The 23451-nt window shown below is 39.6% G+C and overlaps 1 protein-coding gene across 36 annotated transcripts in view; it reads right to left on the bottom strand.

The window, feature by feature from the left end:
* Nucleotides 1-23451, bottom strand: part of ABI3BP (ABI family member 3 binding protein) — a 342180-nt gene that overhangs the window by 250320 nt on the left and 68409 nt on the right. For all 36 annotated transcript variants that reach the window (XM_006033054.1, XM_025214794.1, XM_006033038.2 and 33 more), the window contains exon 2: nucleotides 9647-9826. In XM_006033054.1, the coding sequence (XP_006033116.1) occupies nucleotides 9647-9773 (127 nt within the window). In that variant the 5' untranslated portion in view covers nucleotides 9774-9826. The remainder of the gene's footprint in view (nucleotides 1-9646; nucleotides 9827-23451) is intronic.

Genomic DNA, 23451 nt, shown 5'->3' with positions numbered 1-23451 from the left:
ACGCTCTTCTGGCAGACCTGTTTCCTGACCAGGACTATGTCCTCAAACAAGCAAAGAATTATCTACCTTTCTCTTTGTGGGCAGTAAAGGAGGACACTGTTTCTTCACAATATATAGCTGGTCACTAGATTAGTACAATCTAAACAGTTTGCATCATACATTTTATTACATACTTTACACTTACTCATTTTTAGAGTACTACAACATGCCTGAATGACTGGAACTACTTGGTCCTCTATTGATTTAATGTGAATTAGAGACAATAAGTGAAGTCCAAATACCCCCATGCTCGCCTCTCTTTTTTCATACCTTTGACAAGTTTACCCATTTAGCAACCTGCCAAAAAACCTTAATTGTCCTACCCAATATCTAGTCTGTCTCATTCAGCTCTGGGTCATCTGTCTGAAACTTGAAAAGGATACTCCATTATAATGGCCTATATATGATTATGAAGCAAGCAAGACATACACACACACACACACACACACACACACACACACACACACACACACACACACACACACTCTTATTGGTATAGTAAGAAGTAGCCTAAAGCTCTACTCAAACACCTGATACACCAGTATTTTGGAAATGTTATATCAGTACACTGCATGTGTTACTATTCTCATCACATTTTTTTCTCAAAAGCAGGAGAATTCATTCATCTTCGTACTGTAACTGGACTGCAGACCATTATAGTGCAATAAATTGCCATTATTTAGGAAAAACTCTCTCCAAACTCAATAATTTCATGCTGTTCATCTGATTTGGACACCTTTCAAAGAACACAACATGTGCTGCAAGATATGTGGAGCACATACCTCAATATAAACTTTGTAAGAAGAGTACAAAGCTGCATATATGAGAGCCAACCCTTCACCATCATTGTAAAACAATTACATTCCTGCCACTGGAAAGTTTTATAATGAGGGTGATGCTGAAAACTATTATGACAGTGAAGCAGTACTTTGAATCAAAGATTAACTTTGTATACTATTCATCTTAGCTGCTTCTGTATACAACAGTTCTTGAAGAATAACACAAAAAAGCATCACTGATACAACCTACTAGTCCCAGTCAACACTAGTTTCATCATTATTTTACCTGCTGTGCTACAACTTACAAGCCCGTGACAACGGGACACTAATGTGCAATGCAAAACACTGATAGTTTCCTAAATCAACAAGCAAGGATTACTGTATTTGTTTTATTAACAAAGTGTATGCTTAATTAAGGAAATTTAAAAAGAGGAAAATTACTTTTCTTTCTTTCTTTCTCGTTCCTTTTCATCACTCTTGTTTTTCATTCCCTTCCCTACCCCAGCTACCACTGCCCCCATCCCCTATTCATATATGCTGAGACAAGAAATGCACATAATTGTAGAATCCATCCATACATAATGTTGCAATGCTAACCTGTGACATACCACGACTTAATATTTAACAAATATTAATAATTACCTCTGCAATTATATAGCCTTATTTCTACAAGTTGCTTATAGGAAATGGTCAGATATGAGAGTACATACTAAGAACCCTTCAGTCTGTAAGAAAACTACATACCAAACATTGCTCTAGCAAGCATTTCACAGCCATCCTTTTAAAAATGTAGAGAGAGGTACTTAGCTATATTAGTCTGAAATCAGGCAGATGGCAGGGCAGGGTGGCACTTTAGAGCTGTAATTCTCAATCAGGGTGATGCAGTACCTGGGGGAGCCTTGAGATCATTTCAAGGGTGCCCCTGGGTGCCACACATTAGGTTTGCAAACATAATTCACAAAATAAGCCTAGCGATTTCAAATAGGAATCCAGAGCATCTCATATCTAACAAGGGGGGGGTCTTTGAGTTTAAAAAGGTTGAGAACCAGCGCCGTAGCAGAGACGAACTCATTCAGAAAGAAGCATAAGCTTTCACAGGAAATGGCCTACTTGGTCAGAGGCTATGGGTGGATCTGCAGAGCACTTAAAAATGTGTATGAAGTTCAGCAAAAATTCTGTCTTATCCATAGATAATTTGATTGTTCACATACTGTGGGTAATGCAGTGTACGGAGTTCTCAGCCTCATTAAGTAAAGTTATAAAGAAACTCCCCATAGAGCTTTGAGGATGGGAAGAGCATGTTAAGGAGGTATAAACTGTTTTGGTTTGCTTTAAGGAAAAGATGAACTTGGCCTAAATAAAAATTTATCTCAGTCAACTAATTTGGGAATTTAGTTTTAGTTTATCTTTAAAAACAAAAAAAGACAAAAGAAAAAAGAAAAAAAACAAATTTGATTTTCATTCCCAAGCCTCTACATTTGGGCCTCAGTAGGATCAAAATAAAGTTAAAAAAACCAAACCAAACCAAACCAAGACCTGTCTTGTAGTATTCCTAAACTGACTAGAAAGAAGCAACAGATATTTTCTATGGAAGGTTCTTTCTTTGTGTGCCAATTTAGCAGGCTCAGTACATTTCGAATTCAAAGGAAGCTTAGGTAAGGGTCAGTTATTTTATATAATTCAGTAATCTACATCAGTTCTTCTGCTGGTGTCTTTCAACATAGTGCCTGATCACTTTACAGGGGGCTCTTGTTCACAGGAACAATCACGTTAGTTCAGAAAGTCTGTTCAGCACTATACAAGGCAAAGAAAAACAGGGACTGAGCCCCAATAAATCTACAACTTAAAATAGTTGTAGATGCCTCTCTGAAACAAATATCAAGGTTGTCCTTAGCTAGCTTGTACTCCTCTCTCTGACTTGTTTCCACATATGCAGCCAAACTTGATGCTCAAGAGGTCATTGCTAGCACGAGCTCATTAAAAGTTCAGGAAATCAAAAGAGCTCTCTGCTTTGTGTATGACCCTCTGCACAGTTTCTTATTCTTGGATCACATTACACACAATTTAACTGAAAAAAAGAAAGAAAAAAGCTATTTCAAAGGAAGAATCACTGCTGTGAGCTAATGACTAATTAATTGTGGCACTGTAGGTACATGATCTCCTGAACCACATCTTGACTGCAAGGCCTAGAAAAGCTAAATTTAAAAGTTACAGTCATATTTATCTTGCTTCAAATAAACACATGTGATTTCCCATGCAGGGAGCCAGATTACTGCCTGCCTTACATTGTATGCAGCCCGCTGGCTTCAAGTGTCAATGTTAACATAGTTGAACGCATGGGTCAGCAGAAAATCTGATCCCTTAGTCTTATCAAAACTGAACGAGAGAGTGGGAACCTTGGAAAGTATATGCTTGTGGGCAGGGGAGAAGGGGTGGGGGTGGAGGGGAGGAAGGCCTGTTATTTTATTAAGTACTCACAGGAATTATGGATTGTTTACATAGTGAGTTTGACTATTTTTCTACATTAGTGCTTCTGTTTAATTTGTGATATCATTTCCTTTATACTCTCACCTCTCAGACTGGGGCCAGGAGGCAATTCTGTAGGCATCATTTTTAAGTTTGTTAAGTTTCCTTAAATGAGCACTATTGCCACCATTGTCAGAAAAATGAATATTACCAACGTATGCAGGTCTGACTAACTGATGCCTCCAAACCTGTGTAGGAACCTGGGTGCCCCTTTCTGTAGAGGCAGCATATCATGGATAATCACCTCGTTTATCTTCATTTCAGCTCCCTCTAACCTCACTTTTTAATCTTTTCTACAAACCAGTGCTGTGATACCTCCACAGATGCCTTCATCGCTGAGATCTCCCTTCTGCAACATACTCAAGATGGGAGTTAATTGGTCAGTACTGCAGCTCTCCAGAGTGACATTATAATAATACTGTTTTATCTACACTGCCAGCCTTTGGTTTCTAGAAGCAATTGAAGAACTTGATCAATTTAGGTTTTAAAGCCCTAAACAGTTTGGAACTTGCCAATTTAAGAAATGAATACTTTTCCCACACAACACTACCATCGCTGCATCCTGGGGAGATCCTTAAAGTGAGTGTTGGTCCACTTACATAAGCGATGATAAGTCTTTAATTTTGGGGTTTATGCCCTCCAGCCTCCTCCATAATAGACTATAAACAATTACAGGGCAATCTGTAAGGTTCATCTGTTTTCCCAGTCATGTGCAGAAGATAGAAGTATAAACTGAATGTACCAGGACCTCATCAAAAAGAATGCAATACTGTTCTGCTTACATAGTTATTTGGGTTAATTGGAGAATTTGGTAAAGAACTAGCCTGACTTGGAGTATAATGCTGTAGAAAGTTTTAAAATGTGTAGGACTCTGGACAGGCATCTTTTTGTTTTTGGAAGTCAAAGCAAAAATCAATATATTAAGATTCTAAGACAAGGCTAAGAGACCTATAGCACCACTACAGGAGTGCAAAGAGGATTTGAAGATGCCTCTCAAGTGCTAGATGGAGATTCCTGCACCAGAAGGAAATCCCTTCCCAGCATAGGCAGCTCTAAAGTAATCTGGCCTCCCTATCTTCCACGCACAGCGTTCTGTGCGAGACCCCCAACCAGCCAACCTATGAACAAGTGCCTGTAGCTACTGCAACTTAATGATGGCAACTGGCCTCATGGTGCTTGCAGTTCCTGTCATCTCCTCTTTCTTGTTGCCACTCAAGCTGCGCTAAGCATAAGCACACAGCTCAGGTTCTACCCTTAAGAAAATGTTGTATCTGTACGTGGTACAAACTGAGAAACAATCAGGGCTAGGGCTGATTTTATATCCTGCTATTCCATTTTCATGCAGTGCAGAGGATTTTTCTTTCTTCCTTCAAAACAACCCATAAGACAAATAAAATAACTCTTTATCTCGTCAACCCCTAAAATCCTAGAGTTAACACAATTACAGTAAATCTATTATCTTTAAGTGCAGAAAATAAATGTTTTGGACATGAAGTGTACATAGTGCCCTTTAGCAAATCCTGCACCTGGTTTCATTCTCTTTTGTAAGGAAGATGTTTGCTTAGAGTCACAGATGCTACTCTTTATCCTGAAAGCTGTACAGTTATACAGTTCAGGGCTTTTTAGCCAGTTATTTCTGTTTACATTTAAAGTACTGCTTTCTTATTAAGTTGCCACACTGACTTATACTGAAGAAGCAGAGGGTTTAAATTTCTTATTTTACTTATTATTTCTTTTTTCTTTTTAAGAAAACTTTTAAAGAAGCGGTCCTTTCCAATGCTCAAGCCTAACAAAGCACACCTGGAAAGTCACTAACTTGGTGCTTGCTGTGTTTATAGATATTTTAGAGACCATATGGTTTATATCATCCGATGCTATGAATGCTGTGGGGTTTATCCTTTCTATCTCAATCTCCATTATAGCAGGATTTTGCTTGTTTTACAACTTGTTTAAGTGGCGTTCTAAGAAATGGCTGGGCATGCTGATGTAGTGCTTCATAAAGGTAAGAGGTGCCCTGAGAACTTCATTCCATTCGTAGCCAGCAACCTGTCATAGGAAAATTACAGAAAACACAAAAACCAAATATCCCAGCAGACGTGCACCTCTAACAAATGCTTCAGTTTCATACCATTTCACATGGCTCTGGGTAGCTAATAAATGACCTGCACACTAGAAAAAAAATTCAATCAAGGTTCTCCCAGGACCTTTTAGGAAAAGAAAGAAAGCCTCAGTGCTCTTGCAAGGTGCTATACAGAAGGCATTATAATATACATTATTACAGATTTACAAAGGGAGCCTACATCATCCTTGTTATACAACTCCACTGAGTTCAGCAGAGGAATGAATTTCCCATATACTTTAAGGCAGCGTTTCTCAACCCATGGGTTGTGACCCAAAAGTGGATCACAAAAATATATGAAAAGGTCGTGAACAAATTTAAAAAATGGATCAACAAACTTTAAAAAAATGGATTCTCCTTTAAAGGAGAAAAACATTGGAAACTGTGGTGCTTCCCTTGCAGACTAGCAGAGTTCCAGTCTGCAAGGGGCTTCTTGGGGCCCTCCCTGCCCCACATCCTTCCCCCACTGCCTCAGACACACATCCCTGCCCCACACAGTGGAGGACTGGAGCCTGAGGACAGGGGGCAGCTGGTCAAGAGTGTGGGGCACTGGGTTGGGACTGACCATCAATGTTTACAAATGGGTCCTGATTTAAAAAAAAAAAAATTGAGAACCACTGCTTTAAGCAACAGATCCTATTACACCCATTAGGATTGCATTTAGACACCTAGGCTAGGGACAGAAGAGACACATCAACTGGTTTAAGTGATCAGAAACTGGTTTAAACCTGTAACAGAACAGAAGCTCAGTGTACATAAACCAGTTTCAAAATGGCTGAAACTGGTTTAAGAGAAACCTGGTTGAATGAAGTATCAGACTTAACTGATTTGGGTCAAATCGGTTTATGAAACTTCTGTCCCAGCCACCTTCCTGGTTCAAGTTAAATCACAGTCCCCCAGCATGCTTTGCAGCCCTGGGCTGGGCTGTCTGCTCCAGAGAGCAGGGCTGGCCTCACCCCTTTCCTCCCTGGCTGGAGCAGTGAGGGCTGGCTGACCGGGGGGGAGGGGGTGGGGAGGCAAGCCTGGCTGGGGATGCAGCCCATTCCACAGGGTGTGGGGGGGGAAGAAACTGCCCCCCACCCAGGCAAACCCCAGCTGGGGTCTGGAGTCAGGGAGGGGGATTAAATACTCCTTCCCATTCAAACTTACTGCTGGCTGCAATTGTGGGCTACAAATCCCAGAGGAACCTGTAAGCAGGAAGTGATGAGCAACCATGCAGAATCCTGCTACTGTAATTCTGGACTGCAAATCTCAGAGATCTTGGAGGCAGCCAGAAGAGGAAGTAAACTCACAGCCAGAGACTGTGCTCTTGCAGGCATGTGGCTGCATTCCCTGAATCAAAGGTAAATGTCTGTTCACTTCTGTTTCGGTTTACTCTGTGGAGTTTAGATTAACCTGCAAAGAACTGATTCAGCCTCAGGCTTTTTGACTGTCTGTACCCAGCCCTAGTCTACCCTGAGCCAGTCTAAAAAAAAAGCATTACAGTAAAAGGTAGGTGGGTCACAATCCTTATTTCCACTTCTTAGTGACTCATTCTTATGGCTCAGATGAACATATCTTATAAAAGTAAATGCATTGTTTTTTCAGAGACTCAAGCAGGATGGAATAAGATCACACTTAGGTACCCAAGTATGCTCTTGAGGCCTACGTGGTGGAACAGAATCTGCCCTTAGCAACTTTCCTTAGCTCAAACACTAAATTGGGGATGACATGAGAAAGAAACTCCAGGATTTTTTATTCCTAGCCAACCAAAGTCATGTTTTTACTGCAGTAGCCCCCAGAGGAACAGGTTCCCTCTCTCCGGGTAGGTTTCCACTGCATGCCGGGCACTCTTAGGAAGGGATGCTCTCAAGCACAACCTTCTCATTGGCTCCCATTCACACACACCATCCTGCCAGTGCCGCTGTCAAGATCTCTAGTGTGCTCAAGAAGAGTTACTATGGGTTCCCCTTTGGGGTTTTCATGGCCACATTTCTGGGTTTGGAATATGCAAGTGGGAGTGGGTGGACAGGGTATGCTTGAAAGAGGAGTACCACATTCTTGATGTTCCTGGGATGTAGTGTAGACATACCCTCTGATATCCAATGGGGCTTTTCCCTCTTCCTTTCTAAACCAGTTTAATTAAGAACTTCTATCTCATCCACCCCTGCACACCTCCTGCCAGAGTTTACTGTACTCCTTATTACTCTGTTAGTTCTTTTTTTTCAATTCTGCAGTTTTATTATGAAAATGCTGAGAGCAGCCAGAGCATTCTTGGCAGAGGCACTTTAAGAGCAAAACTTTTATTATTTCAGCTCAGATGTATCCTTTTACTCATAAATATATGGTACAAGATCCTCCTATACTAGAGGAATAAGTAGGGGTTGGATAAGAATCTTGATTCACAGATTTTACAGCTAGAAAGGATCATCAAATACAATCAGGTTCAAATCAGGTATTAATATATTTCTGAAAGCTCAAAAAGCCACAAGTAGTCTTTTACTATTTCCCTAGGCTTCAACAATGTTAAATGGCCTAGGATCTTTCATTTCCTAGCCTATCCATGCAGCAAAGCAAGCAATGGAACACTGCAACCTACACTTTCCTTCACTTCCTCATTTTGTGAATCAGGTCAGACATCTTTGATCTAGACTGTTTCCTGAAGAACAAGGACTTCCATTTATCAGGCCTGCTGTAGCCCTAAAATGGAACAAAAAGCTAGAACAAATCTCGTAGAAATTCCAAGCAATCTGGTTTTAAACACCTCGAATGACAGAGAATTTGCCACCAACCTTGATAAGTGTTCCAGTGGCTCACTGTTGTCTCTGAACGCACACTTTATTTGCCCAGAGTGAACAAACAGTATTGCCATTATCCCAGAATATTTTGAGGTCATGGGACAGTCAGATGGTAAGTATATTATAAGTACACCCATGTTTTTTGAGGTCTTTCAGCAGCTCTTGAAATAAATAAGAAAGCTACCATGTCTACATACAATAGTTTATTCTGTGTTTGGAGGGGGGGGGTGTAGGGGGAGGGAAGAATTAAGCATGCAAGAAAGAGATTTTTTTTAATGTATTATATCATGAATTATTATCATTAGTAAGTTCAATTTGTAAATGCATATTGTCACTGGGTCTTAATACTGCTATATTATGCGGCTGTCAAAAATAAGTTGGTCTTAGCCAAGATAGAGTTTTACTCTGGGGGACAGCTGGAGCCAGCAGACCAAGAAAAAATGTATTTTAAACATTTTTCATGTTTCAAGGAACCTTTATGTCCCTGACTGCTGAGAAATACAAGCCATACGATTAAAACAATATCGACTTTTAAATGCTAACCCCAAATCCAAATGCCAGGTCTAAATTTTCCTCACTTTGTTTAGACCTCCTTTTCAGACCAGAACATTACAACCCAGACTCATTATTTTTTTATATAAATGAGAATCAATTTGCCAGTAAGCCAGGAGGAATATTTAATTTCCAAAGGTTTTATTAATGTCTGTACACCCACTAACATGTGCTAGGTGAAACATGCACTGTTATTGTCCATATTTACCCCTTCTTCTGTTTTGGACGTTATTTCCAAATTAAGTAACCAAGTCTCAAGATAGTGCTGTATTAACTAATATCAATCTTAATTTTCATATTCCTCCATGAGCTCTCTGTTCCCAGGGTTTGGCTTTCCAGTACTTTCTCAGATGGCAACTTCAAACACCTGCATTAGTTGGTCTTAGCCAAGATCAGTGGTGTTTGCATGGCCTACTTCATCTGGTGGCTAGGGTGAGTCTAAACACCATCACAGGGTCATAAAAGCTTGAAACATACCCTAACACTCTAATCAGTCTCTGATGATTGAGACACTATTCCATATCATTTTGTTTGATCCATACACAGAAAAAATACAAAATGTATTTTATCTTTAAATATAGAAATAAATATCAGGCATTAAAAAGAATACACAAATCAAGTAGCCAACTAAATGCCAGACTCCCCTCAAAAAAAAAAAAGGACAATCTCCTCCTTTTGAAGGAGCTCCCAACTTCTCCACCTTCTTCCAAAATTCCTCCACCCCCTCCCAAAAAAATCTTCAACACACACCACCACCACTACCACCCCTCAAAAAACACCTACAAATACATATCCTTCCAACTGTATTTCTTCGTGCACTGACAACATTAGTACTCAAAAACAAAATATCTTACCAACTTCAGTCATGTAGGATTTTCCATCTGTGGGCAAAGGAATATATTGGTTGGAGTAGAAGCTACTTCCATACCCCACAATGAAACCTTCGAGTTTGGTGTTTGGATTTGGCCGAAGATATTTCATGCAAATGGTGTCACCAGTTGTGTTAATCTGCACTTTCAGACTTTGTCTCTTAACTGGAGAGAAACAGGGAGGAAAAAAAAAGATCAGGAGTTATCATCTTCCAAATGACTAATGAAAATTAGAATACACAGTGGCTCAATATGTTAGTAGTGACAATTGCTGTTAAAAGATACCATCATGTTGAAATCTAGTTTATTTTAAAAAAATGTCTTTTATAACCACAATTTTTCTTTGCCTATCTCCTTTCTTGCAGTGGGAAAGATATATAAACAAACTAACAGGGGAAACTGTATAGATCACTACATGCTGACTACTGTCAAAATGCCTGAAGTAAACTGAAAAAAAAGTGAAAGTTGTCTTTTCCTTTAAATTACTTCACTTATATTGGGTGCCACTTTACAATGATAGGTGGCAAAATTTCCAACAGAAGTAAATAAGCATGAATTCTGAATTGAGTGTAATCTTTTCATATTGGGCTGTAGTATTAGAAAAGTGTTTCTGGCAAAGAATCAGTAACAATTATATCCAGTTAAAATTATAGCAGGGGGGTTTTTAAGTAGACAAAATGCAATTTTCTAGTTATAATGACGCCAGAACACCTAGACTAACATACTTACTCTAGCTAAATATACCGCAAGACAATACTCTATTTCTGAGCTTTCCAAGGGAACAATACAGATAATGGGAAACATCATTATGTACACTCACTGCAATTTAAATTATAGCAGTATAGAGCATCGTGACATTGTCATCACGATATGAACTTCATAATGGAACTAGCTGTTTCACCAGCTGTGATTATAATTGTCACTCTCTTGGTAGTAGGGGATAGAGTTAATATTTCGGCTCTTCGTGGGTGGCATGTGATTTTGTTCTTCGTTGTTATCTTGGCTATATTTCCAGCAGAATCAACCCCCAGGTGTTCAAAAAGACTGAGTCACAGATCCTCCCAAAGTCATGTGATTGGCTTAAAAAGTAGAGGGGTTTATGTCTTTTGAACCTTTGCAGCACACTTAAAGCACATTGAGTGCTTTAAAATATGGCTTGAGTGTGCCCCAAAGGTTCAAAAGATATAAAAACCCTTACTTTTAAGCCATTCTCATGACTTTGGAAGGGATTATGACTAAGTCTTTTTGAACACCATGGGCTCCCTGCTCCCCCATCTCCACATGCCACTCCACGGCTGGCTGGGGAACAAGATGCCTCAGCATGGGGGCTGCCTGCCAGCAAGCCCCGCATTGAAACACCCTGTGCCTCAGCCCGCCTCCCTCCTCTCCCCCCACAGCACACAGAGCCGTGCCAGGAGGAGCTGGGCATTCAGGCTTTGCCCACAGTAGGATAATGTGTCCTGCAGCAAAAGGCACATGTAGAGGCATGTGCTTTAGCACAAAGTAGCAGCACAAATTTGTGCTGCTACTATTTGTGCCACTGAAAGTACATGCCCCTGCTTGTCTGGATGCGGCCAGAGTGTCAGGTCTCTTGTCAGCTCTCTTGAGCCCCAGTTCTATGCCCTGTCTCCCTGGCTCTGTTTCTTGTTCCTAGAGCTGGGGCCTGCCCCCTTGTAAAAGAGACCTGCTGCACCTCAGACATTTTCATCTCCAATGCTCTCAGTGTATCAAAGCAAGAAATGATGCGTCCCATCACTAAGGCAATATCCATCCAACCCTTTACATTTGGGATGAACTAATAAGTAGGAAATTACACATTTTGAGCTGCCTTGCTCCATATCATCATCACGTACATTAATAGGTAGCGTACCACTATTGAAACAGAGCCTGCCTACCACCAAATAGGGAATAGATCACTCAAGAAATATCCAGTTCATTTCTCTCCCTCTATAGCATTCACTTCTGCCGCTGTTGGAGGCAGAATAGTGGGCTTGATGGACTATTGGTCTGACCCAGTATGGCACTTATTATGTTCTGACTATCACATGATGGGTGTTGGCTTGAAAACAGTATTTAAAGGTCTGTTTTTTGGGAACTGGCTTGTAGGTATAGATATATGCATTATAAGGGGTCAAGATGGGGAGCAGGGGTTAATTAGATTTCTAAACAGCTTGGGTCTGACACACAAAGCTTCTCATAGCCTTAGAAGCAGACGAACTGTCTAACACAACAAGGCCAACAAATGGACACAGCCTAAGAATTGAAGGGGGCATGCCATAATACGAGATCACAGCCTTTAAGGCAAACAGGTTGTCTACCACAACAAGGACACAAAGCCTGGGAACTGAGGAAGTGTGTACCATACTGTCCCATAACATGAGATAAGTGACACTGGCAACACAGGCCTCAGAGAGCAGGGGGACCCAAGTCTCGGTTTGGGGGAACAGACCAAATTAGGAGAAAGCCCAGAAGGCTATGTGGACATGTGACCACAGAGAGACAACCAACCAGAGATAGCCACAGATGAAGAGTCATAAAGAGGGAAGGAGAATACAAAAGCAGAGACTTGAGATTAACCAGGAGTCCCTTCCTGTCCCTCCTTCTCTTCCTCCTTGTCCCTCCCCATCCTGCTCCTTGAGAGGGGTCCCCATTTCTGTCCCCATCCCCATCCACCAGGAAGGGTCCCTGAGGCCACCATGGACCGAGGGCATACCAGCAGCCCATCTCATGCAACCCACTGGAGGGGAAGTCATGGGCCTTGGCATTCCACCTCCAAACTGCTGACATGCTGTGCTGACCAAAGAAAGAGCCTCAGAAGTGAAGCCTTGACTCTGATGTACCTCAGAAGTGAAGCTAGATGTACCTTGACTCTGATGACAGTTCTAGGATTGGTAGATATAGAATTGTTTGATTGTCTGTATTGTTGCTTTTTTTGTTATTACTCTGTATCAATGAATTCATCTATTATCAACTGGCAGGTGTTGTGGTCAGTCTGAGGGTTCTGCTCACCCAGAACAAAGGTATAAGGGCTGGGTTTCTAAAATCCAGTGTCAACAGTGGGTACATGCTTTACTCTCCTAGAAAATGCTCTTGTTACGTGACTATAAAACCAATTCCTTGAGGTCAGTCCTTGTGTTAAGTAAGAGAAGTAATAAGATCAATTAGGCCATTTCTATTTCCGATAAGAAGGGGTTTAATATATATATATATATTAGGAACAAAGACACCTCGGTCCTGCATAGAACTGCTGTTCTATGCAGGTGATAAAATTATAGTGATGCAGAAAAAGCAGAATAACCTATAGATATTTCTGATCTGTATTTGGAACAAACCATTAGGATGCCTTCATCCTGTATAATGCTCTTGCATAAATATTAAGCATTATGCTTTAACAAGTATTCTTATATACCTTTTGTTGCAAATTTGAGCATGTATTTTATAAGTTAAGACAATTCCAAGAGAGTGCCAGTCAGTAGATCAGGCAGAAACAATGAATGGTTACCACAACAAAAAATTATTTCAAGAGACAGAGTATTTGACAAATAGCCAAAGAAGGCTCACTTGACCTAAATGATGACCAGCTGGCAACACTGCAATGATTATTATGTTTGAGTCTCTGTTTTTACTTTTTACAACACACACTAATAAAACTGAATATGATAGCAATGCTATTGACCTTAAGTTAAAATTCCTTTAAAGAAATTATTCAGTATTCATGAAGAAGCTGTAAAGTTGTCCATGCATTTGCAGTTGTAGAGTTCCTGCTTTGCATTAAGACCCTCACTAAATATAAGATTCTTGGGCCAACAGCTACTTCTGAAATCTCATCCGCCCATCTTAGCTTCCCATAACAATACCCTGCTGATCTGAAAATATTCAGTGTACTAGAAGAGTATTGATGGCCAAAACCAGCATGACAAATAGCGCATACCATAGCTGGGCTAAACCTGCACCTTAAGAGAAAATTGTTGCACATGTGATACAGGAAAACATTTTGGGGAGAAAACGCTCTATATGTAAGATAAAGATATTTGGAAGGCCATCTCAGTGCAAACAACTACACTATAAAGGAGCCAATTAGTGGTAATTCTTTGGAAAGTGCATGCAGCCCAAAACAGTCTGAGGAAACCGCCCAGGAACACCATTAGGTTGACTAGTTGGAAAAAAATAAGCATTTGGAAATCAGCAGCAGAGGCCAAGAGCTACATGAATGCAACTCCCAAAAAACCCTAACTAAATGTTTCAAACTTATGCATCTTTCTCTGACCTGGCAAAACTACAACTAAAATAATGTTCACTTGGATCCAGACAAAGTTGTGACGAGTCAGGGTGAGGTACAGGAGAAAGGGAGTGCTATTTGATTTGTGTTATCCCTCACTGGTCTTAATCTACAGAGTAGGGGGTCTCTTGAAGGCAGGTGAGATCTGGCAGCACCTAACCTCTCCCATTCCAGTGAGAGCTCTCACTACTGATTGATATGTAGCTACTTATTTGATTTTTTTCAATCTAAACCTCCATAGTAAGTAGTAAGTCAGACCTCTCCATGTTAATGTGAACTCTCAGTCCAGAAAAGTAGTAAAGAAAATGCAAGGTAGAGTTCCTAACCACTAAGGAAGCTTCCATTTAATTTCATCACTGATCTATATGTGGAAAGACATGAGAAGCCAAATTCAGAATACAGCCATCTGGCTGGTGTCATGAGGCATCAAAGCACATTGATGCCTTGCTTGGACACAATGCAATTTCCAATATTGTTGGCAATTTGGAGATCTGTCAAAGTGTTTGTTTCCTGGAGATGTAACTATGAAGGAACAGTGCCCTTTTCAGTCACTTAGCAACACAAAATCAACAGCGTAAAATTGTGCATTGGGTGATCCAGTGCAATATTACTGTTAATAACAGGTGCAGTTTTATCAGCCAAGAATGGAAGCCAGCATGGTGGAGAAATGAAAAAAGTAACATACAGCTCAGATTAATTTCTAAAGGTCTGCTCTGTCTGAATTTTGTGTTCATGACAGCCTATATAGAAAAGCAATCTGTTGCATTTTATAGTACCCTTTATCATAGTACGTTTATGAATATTAACTGAGTACCTCAGTAATCCAATGAGTTAAGAATTATAGAAATCAAATGGACCTACACTGAAATTCAGCTTCTTGATGAAAACCCACAAGGCAACACACTAACAGCTCTTCAGTAGTTTCAATTTTCTTCTGCTCACATATTCATTTCACTGGTTCTCAACACTATTCAGTAGAAGACATTCAAAGTCAATATTTGACTCAGATCCCAATAATGGTGATTGTTGGCAAAGACTGACTTCTTAATGGGAAGCACGGTAGTTATGACAAGCTTATTAATCTTGAAGATCTATTTCTTACTGGGAGCATCTACACATGCCCTTAACTGCTCATTTGGTACTGGGCAGTCATTTAGTAATTTAGCAAGTACTAAATGACTGTGCAGTACCCACTAATACTGCACAATCCTAGTGGCACACGGTTATTTTTATATGCTACATTGCTATGGCAGCATAGCGTCTCGTGTAGACGCACCCATTGAGAACCAACTGTTGCAAGTCCTACAAATTGTGACTTTGTAGTATATAATGGCATTTTGAAAGATGTCACCTTACATTTCATTAAAATTTATTCAAAATACCATCTTAACTTTGCTTCAGCACCTTGCTACTAGGTCCTGTTTAAAAAAAAAGCATACTGGTATTGATCTGCAAACATGTGACATGCATTTTAAACTTAATGCTAGAACTATAGTCTGAAAACATTTTATATTTCGTTTCAACACAGAAACGAAATATAAAATGCACTCAAAACTTAAGAGGCAGATCTGAATTTCTAGAATTTGAGAAGGAAATCTCTTGAGCACATCCATAAATGTCCTGTGTGTCCAGGAAGATTTCTGGCAGCATCTGCAAACTAAATACACCTAGTCTATTTTTTTTTAAAATAAACAACTCTTTAAATTTACATTTGTGCAATTGTTTGGTCTTTTATTTCAATGAAGACTCAGAAACCATGACGCTGCCGAGAGTTCCCTTTTGCTTATCCTTTTCTTCTGTCACTGTAGTTCTAAATGGATGTAATTGCTTCAACACCAATGAAACCCTGTTTTTCCTTGTTTTCAACAAAACAATGAGAAAACCTGAAAACCACAAAACTGGATGGTGAAGACAGATGTATTTTATTAAAGCGGAATTGGCCACATCATCAGAATTCCTCTTGCCTTACACTGAAGCTTTTCCTATTTTTCATACTTTCATAGGTTTTGGAGGGCATGAATGAAAGCTCTAGCAGTGCTTCTCAGAGTAGTGGACAAATGAAGGTTTACCTTAAGAAAATATATTGGACAATTATTTCTGTTCACTGCCTCACAACATTAAATAGTTTACATCAGGGTTGGCATTTTATGTATCGGGTGCTATAAGCACCATCAGCCAAAAGTTCAGTGACAACACACCTTTATTTTTTGGCCACATTATCTCGTTGCACCCATTCTGTCAACTGTACAAAAAGAAATATTGGCTGTAGGGAGACATACAGTTTAGAATAAGAAACATTTAAAAATAGGTTTGTTTTTATGCAGCAGAATAAACAAAGGATTATTAAAAGGGAGCCATACTTAAAAGGGAGCCTGCATTAAAAGGGAGCCATGCTTATCTCACTCAACACATGTATAAATGCTTACCAACCCTCGCAGCCATAAACTACAAACAAATGTTTTCTCAGCTGACAGTCAAGCAAATTGACACTTCGAGTGATGAACATAGACGCCAGAATGAGCACACACTACACTGCCACAAAAACATGTCTCTGAGGCAAAGAACAGACATTGCATTTTTTCCTGAACAAGCTGTGTCTGTATTTGCGCTGGAATAGAAGTATCCTGGGGGAGGGTGGAGGGGGTGTTTACACATTGCACTTCTAATCAGGGTTTAGTGAGTGGTTGAATACATGGATGTTTTTCTGTCATTGATTCAATAATGCAATCCTGGGATAACCATTCAGACATGCTTTGAAAGGCCCTGGGATAGCCTGTTAATACTTCTTATCCCCTGAACCTGTTCAGTATTTATCCCAGGAAAATAGCCCTGGGCATGTGAATTACTGCACTTGTTCCAGGATAAAATGGTTTATCCTCAGACAAATGTGATACCTGTTTGTAGTCCAAAAAATAATAGTACTAAACACCATAGCAAGCCAAGCAGGAGGGACTGTATATTTTTCTTAGTTAACAAATTCTGTATCCACATTTTGGAAATGAAATAAATGAAGCAAATAGTGTCCAAATATAACATTATTCAGTAGGCATAACTTATCAATGTTCAACACCCTAATTATTCACCACTCATTTACACAAAAGCCCTCTGAGCCATTTGGTTCCAATTGCCTGCAAGCCATGAGATGTAGAAATGAACTGTTACTTTGGTTCTAAAAGCTTTTGTTCTCCTCAAAGAAATACCTTTTAGACCTTTCTGGATTTATCTAAATGTACTTATGTTTACCTAGAGGCATAATTGGGCAGCTCTATGCCCTGGGCATCTTTACTTCAAAGAGCAGGCCTGGCTGCTATTGTGCCACCAGTGGTGGTGTTGCATCTAGCACTATATGCTGCTGCTCTGGTTGCCTCCCCTACTGTACTTCCTTGGAGATGCCTAATGTTTACATTCCTCAAAATACTACCATATTTTCCTCATTATTTTTGAGTGGAAGCCTTTAGCTGGCCATGAATGATTTTTCTCTGCCCCCTTGAGTTGCTGAGGAAGAAGTCAGCTTTTCATATATACTAGTGGCTTTCCATCTTTATCCCATAGTCTCTAGTGACAAAATTGTCATGAAACTCAGAATATATGGTAGCTATGGTTGCCAGCATGTTTCATGAACCAGACCCAGACCAATTTTGTCTTCTATGAGCGCATTCACATGTATATTTGAGCGCAACTAAATTTAATGCACATTAAGCTAATGCACATTAAGCAGTTTTTGGCAGGTGTCTACAAGTGCAGGGACTTGTCACTAAAGTTAGTTCACTTGGCACTAAAGGTAGTGCCAAATCCCTGCAGCCCTCCCATGTTCCCCTAGTGACTGGGCAGATGCAGCACTAAAGTTAGTGCCAGGTCACATCTACGCATGCATTAATGCACTTTAAATAATCACGCCTAAATTTGATAACCTGCATTTGCAAATGCAGGTTATCAAATATAGGTGCAATTAGCCTAATTTTGCCATTTTTAATAGATGCACACTCGCAATACGCAGTAAATTAGGCTAATGCCCATTAGCACATCTCTTGTAGATGTGCCCTATCAGTATTTGTTGTCTAGAACTCTGACTTGAACGTGGCATTTGAGGGTCTGCCAATTAGTAGAAAATGCAGTTGCTGCTTGCTTTGTGTTGTGAAGATATCTTATTTACTATGATACTTATTCCTCTAATTTTTTTATTGCTGGCACTTGTTAGATGGGAAGACTAAGGTCTGTTATTTCAACAGCAATTGAAAACATTCCACAAAAAAACAATTCTTTATGCTAATCTATAATAAGGAGTTAAGTTTTTAATCTAATAACTTTTTTGAGCTTTCAGGTATTGAGAAGCAGAAATGACATAAGATAAAAAAATGACTTGGCCAGCATTTTTTTTTTTAAACATTTTTAGAAGAATTTTTTTTCAACACAGAATTTATTTCCCAGAAACAAAATGAACAGTTTATTCATTTCTCTGCATTTTATCTCTTCCCAGACAATCTAATTTAATCAAAACACCAGAAGTTGTTTTCTTATGACATGGAAAATAATAAAGAGTCACTACTCCTCCAGCTACAAAACAGTCTACTGCAGGCTGACACACACTTTCTTGCCTTGGATTGTCTAAAACTAACCGAGTAATGTAAGAAAGTCAAGCCAAACTCAAAGGTTCCTTTCAAAGTCATAATAGCTTTGATGATGAATTAAACTAATTAGGTTTTAATAAGGTAGTTACCAGACCCAGAAGCTCAGAGCTTCTTACACAGAAAACATGTTTTTATTCAATTATGTAAATATGAAGATTTTGGAACCTAATGAAAAAGCCCCAAAGTAAAAACCTCTTATCCCAATTTACCATTTCAGACTAGATTTCCTATATATGGTTTGACGGCAAGATTCTACTATGGCCAACATAACTGTAATCCAAGTACTTTACCCTGAAAATCCCAAAAAACTAACACTTCACTGATTTTGATGATTGCATGTGACAAATTGAAGTTGGCAGATCAACATTCAAATACTGCTTGGAACTCAAGGTCTGCATTGGTAATACTGCATTTTCTTCATTTTGTAATTCAAAGCATGTCAACCAAGCGAACAGTGGGTGGCGGGAAGACATTTTACTCAAATGTATCTATTTTAAAATAGTCCGCAAGAAATTTACTCTCCCCTTCTTTGCCATTACTTATTCAATATCTTTTCAAATAGCTTTTTTTTTCTTTTGTAGTAAATATTACTTAGGAATCTCCATGACCTTTCTTTGGAAGGATTGAGGCATCATTTTTATTTATTTGTTAAAATATTACCCTCCTTCCTATTTGTACACAATGGTGCAATTTTGGATGTTCTATTACAAATCACAGACAGTAGAAGTGGGTAGGAGGCTAAAAAGTCAAGAGCTAAACTGGAACTGAAAAATAACTGAGTTCATATCCAATGTTTTCACAGATTAGCAAAAACTGTGAGATTGAGTTGGTTTACATTGTATTTTCATTCAATGAGAAAGGAAACAAATATTCTTTCAGCTGAACTATTTTGGAATCCTCTTAACCTGAACTTGATAATAAAGTTTTTGCACATGAAGTTTGGTAGTTATTCTGAAATCAGTTTGTAGGGAACCCCCCACAATTTCTAGGTGGGGGTTGCAGTGGAACAATTTCACTGCCTAGCCTTGATTCTTGGTCCACCTAAAGTTTAAAACCAACTGCCCGGCAGTGGAAACAGCATTTCTGTTCAGGCAGCAGTAAGGGGGTCAAATGAATTAATGGCTTTTTATAATCTACCTGATTCCTTCTAAACTCTCTATTCCACAGGGGTTTACAACACTGTCTCCTTTTAATGGCTTTCTTGTTCCGCATAAAGCTGTCCTGTCATCTGCAATTCTGCTGTCAGGTGCTCCTGGTAATGTAGCTCCTATTTCATAGCATTGCAGACTGTTTTTAACTCTAGCTAAATACATTAGCTCAGGTGCAGAAACCATAACTTAGATGAACATTAACTCGGGTGTGAAAATAAGTTTCAGTGAAGCATTAGATGCATTTTCAAGGCACTCAAGAAGGCTAGATTTTGTTTGGATAATATGCAAAAATAAATGTGCATTTAATTTTAATGACTACAGGAGTAAAAGAACAACATATTTTGATTATTTTTGCCTAGTTGATTATGTTTTTATATATAATATATAATATAGCAAATGAATGTACTTTCCAATAAAGTTATATTTTTCTGCTGTTCGCCCTCTTAGTGCCTATCTATATTCTTCTTTTAGTAACTGCTTGGGAATTGTTATATTTTAAGACAAAATCTAGATTTCACAAGGTACCAGCTCAGCATGGTGGAACACAGAATTTTATGTGATCATTGATACTACCATTACCCTGATTTCAAATAGAAAGATATTATATATCAATGCTTTTCTATTTGATCACGTATTTATCTTCTGTCAGAAAATAAAGTTATCAATAAGACTAAAAGAACAGAAAAACTATTTTACTGAGAAAAATTATGAGGGACAATCTTTGCCTTCTCTATTTTCAAAAACAAGCCCTGACTGTATAATTGAAGACATCAGTAGGATAAGACAGTCATATGTCTATAGAATGCCCAGGTTAGCAACTAAAATAAGTATGGAAGGGAGGGAGAAACACTAGAAGAAGTGCATACAAAAGGTAAGTGACATTTCTCAAACCTATTCTTCATAGCTCTCCTTGACTCTCTTCTGAAAGTTGTTGAAACTTCCAGGAATGCTTCTCTAGCCCCATTGCTACTGGTTCACCAGTGAGTAAAAGAAACCAAATAGAAACAAAATAACCTTTATTTACTCAGTCCAACTGACCATGACAATAAACTAGGGCACACCAATTCAAAGCTGTCCAGAAAACACATCTTTATATATGCATCTTTATTTGAACTATCCAATCCCAGGCTAACACATAGATCCACAGAGTTAGCTAGTAGTTGTTTCTATTGTCTATCAGTGCATTACCATTTCAATACACTTTCCAAATTTCTTGACTCTCTGTAAACTCACAAGTCATTCAGGAAGCCACACCTTAATTAAGGAGGGAGGTAGGACCACTTAACACTTGGACTATTCCTGGTCCTTCCAGGATGTTTACCATATCCTTGTTAGACTCTGAGCACGGGTCTGACTATCAAACAAACTTGAGACAGCCAACAAGGCGTTTATGGTTCTATATTTTATATGCAGTTATAAAGCTGACGGAAATAAGACCTGAAATCAAAGAAGTTTTTCCTTTAAATTTAGGATTAAGTTACATGTTACACTTAGACTATGCTAACCTGTGGAATGTTAAGTGGTGTTAAAGTTAGAACATGCTGTCAGCAGTTGCATGTTAGGGGTTAATATTGTTTGCTTGCCTGTGCCTTGTCTTGTCAGTAGAGAACTGGCAAGTAGGGGCATGACTAGAAGCCAGGATACCTGGGCTTTGTCTCCACTCTGGGGGGTGTGCCTGGGAGTGGAGAATCCTGGGTTGCTGGAGTACTTCAAATTGCTCATTTTATCTTCATGGAGCAAACAGAAGTTACCCTAACATGAGCTAGGTAGCACAGCCCAGAGTTAACCCTCGCCTGAAGTGGCATAACTTTGAGACTCTCATGTACCTATCATGAGTTAACAAGCTTTAACATGAAAATGCTTGCATTTGAAGTGCCCTCGGTATGGTCTCAGTGTATTGTGTAACTTCACCCTCAAGTACAAATTTACCAAACAGCTGACCCAAGATCTCATTTGGTACTAACTCCCTTCAAATTAGAGTTGTTTTGCAGGTAATTTTTGCTTAGCCTGTCAAATTACTTATTTCAATCTTTGCTGATCTTTAATTTATAGTTATAGGGCCAAGGATTTGAATTAAGTCCCCTAAGGATAGTCACCTAGTACTAGTAATGGTAGCACTAATAATATCTAATGCAGGGGTTGGCAGAGCATGACACACAAAAGCATTTTGCTTGGCACAGGTGCCTCATGACGGACGATAGGGAAAAGGCCCGGCTTGCACTGCCACAACAAGGATTGGGCCCCTCATGCCAACATCTGACCCAGCACGCCAACATTTTCCAAGTACAGGTTGCAGGTGTTTTTGGCACTCTGCCCAAAAACATTTCTAACCCCTGATCTAGTGCTTTTCAATAGTAGGCCTTGGAGCATCATTATTCCCATTTTATGGAAGGAAAACTGAGGCACAGACAGTTGAAGTGACTTGTCCAAGGTCACCCAGCTAGCCATTGGCAAAGCCAGAAAGTACATCTGCTAGAAAATAGATAGGGCAGTGCTCTGTCCCAGAATTGCAGGCAGGCCTTTTGGTGTCTGGTGCAGGTCATATGCAGAGCTCTCCCTATATGCTACTATGTAACATTATTTCCATTTGATTTGGTGCCCTCCCTGCATGCAAAGCACCCACTGGCACTGCTGGCAAAATCCTTACTATGCTACTATTCCGTACAATGGTATGATATCATTCAAGTTTTAAAATGTTGGTCATAAGAAATACATCAAAAACAGGCAGAATCATTTAAAATTCCTTCCAATATGTATTTGGATGTTAAAACAATCAGGAAGTATTTTAAAATATTTTTTCTCTTTTTTCTTCTTTCAGGATTCAGTGTGCAAAATTAAGACCTAATGTGAACAGTTGCATTTCTATTGAGTTCAATAGATTCAAAAGACTAAAAGAGAACAAAAATATCTGATGTAGATGTAGGAAAAAATGAGGATGATCTCAGTTACAAACAGTGAGTCTTTGTCCCTAAAAATTATGAGTCTTAATACTTTAACACGATTAAAAATTATGTATAGTATCTTTAAAGAAGTTGTCACAACCCAAGGGTGTGATTTTTGTTTTTGTGCACCACTGAATTATTTTCCCACCAATTCGTAGCTTTCTTTGCAGTGTGCATTTCTTCTTTGCAGCACAGAGATGCACGGTGCAAAGAGTTCCCGCCATTTGTATTATAATTCGAGCCCCATTATTGGCTTGCGTGAAATTATTCACACGTGGCGGCTAGTGATTGGCTTGCTAGCCGTATAAAAAGCTTGAGTGGTTTCCGCCCAAGTTGGAGGACTCCACGAACACCAGGAGGAGGAGACTTCACGCTGTGTGAAGATCTCTAAGCACTGCGGAGTCTATTCGACCCAGCGCATTTCAAGCAGGCAACAGAGGTCTGATCAGCCTCTAGCCTCTCCCCGTCACCGATCGCAATCCTCGACGTATCCCTCTCCCTGCGCGCAAAAGGACCCGTGGAGCCTAGCAAACTTCGTGTGAGTGAATTGTGAGTGAACAAAAGGATCCACGGAGCCTCGACAGCTCTGTGGGAGTGATCCGACTATTGTCTGAGTCCTCAAACGAGGATTTAATCGGAGCTGTGCCTGGGAAACTGTCCAGCCTACACCGCGACCATCTTCGGTGTAAGTAAACAATCTTGAATCAACCATTACGCATCTGTGCCTAATTCTAGCGTGTCGCCTGTTCTCTCCGACCCAGCGTGCCCGGGCTGCTGGCCACAGCCCGCG

This window comes from Alligator sinensis, unplaced genomic scaffold (assembly GCF_000455745.1).
Source record: "Alligator sinensis unplaced genomic scaffold, ASM45574v1 scaffold1286_1, whole genome shotgun sequence".
In the NCBI taxonomy this organism is placed as follows: domain Eukaryota; kingdom Metazoa; phylum Chordata; order Crocodylia; family Alligatoridae; genus Alligator; species Alligator sinensis.
The sequence above is the reverse complement of the archived record's forward strand: the minus strand, read 5'-3'. Positions and strand labels throughout refer to the sequence as shown.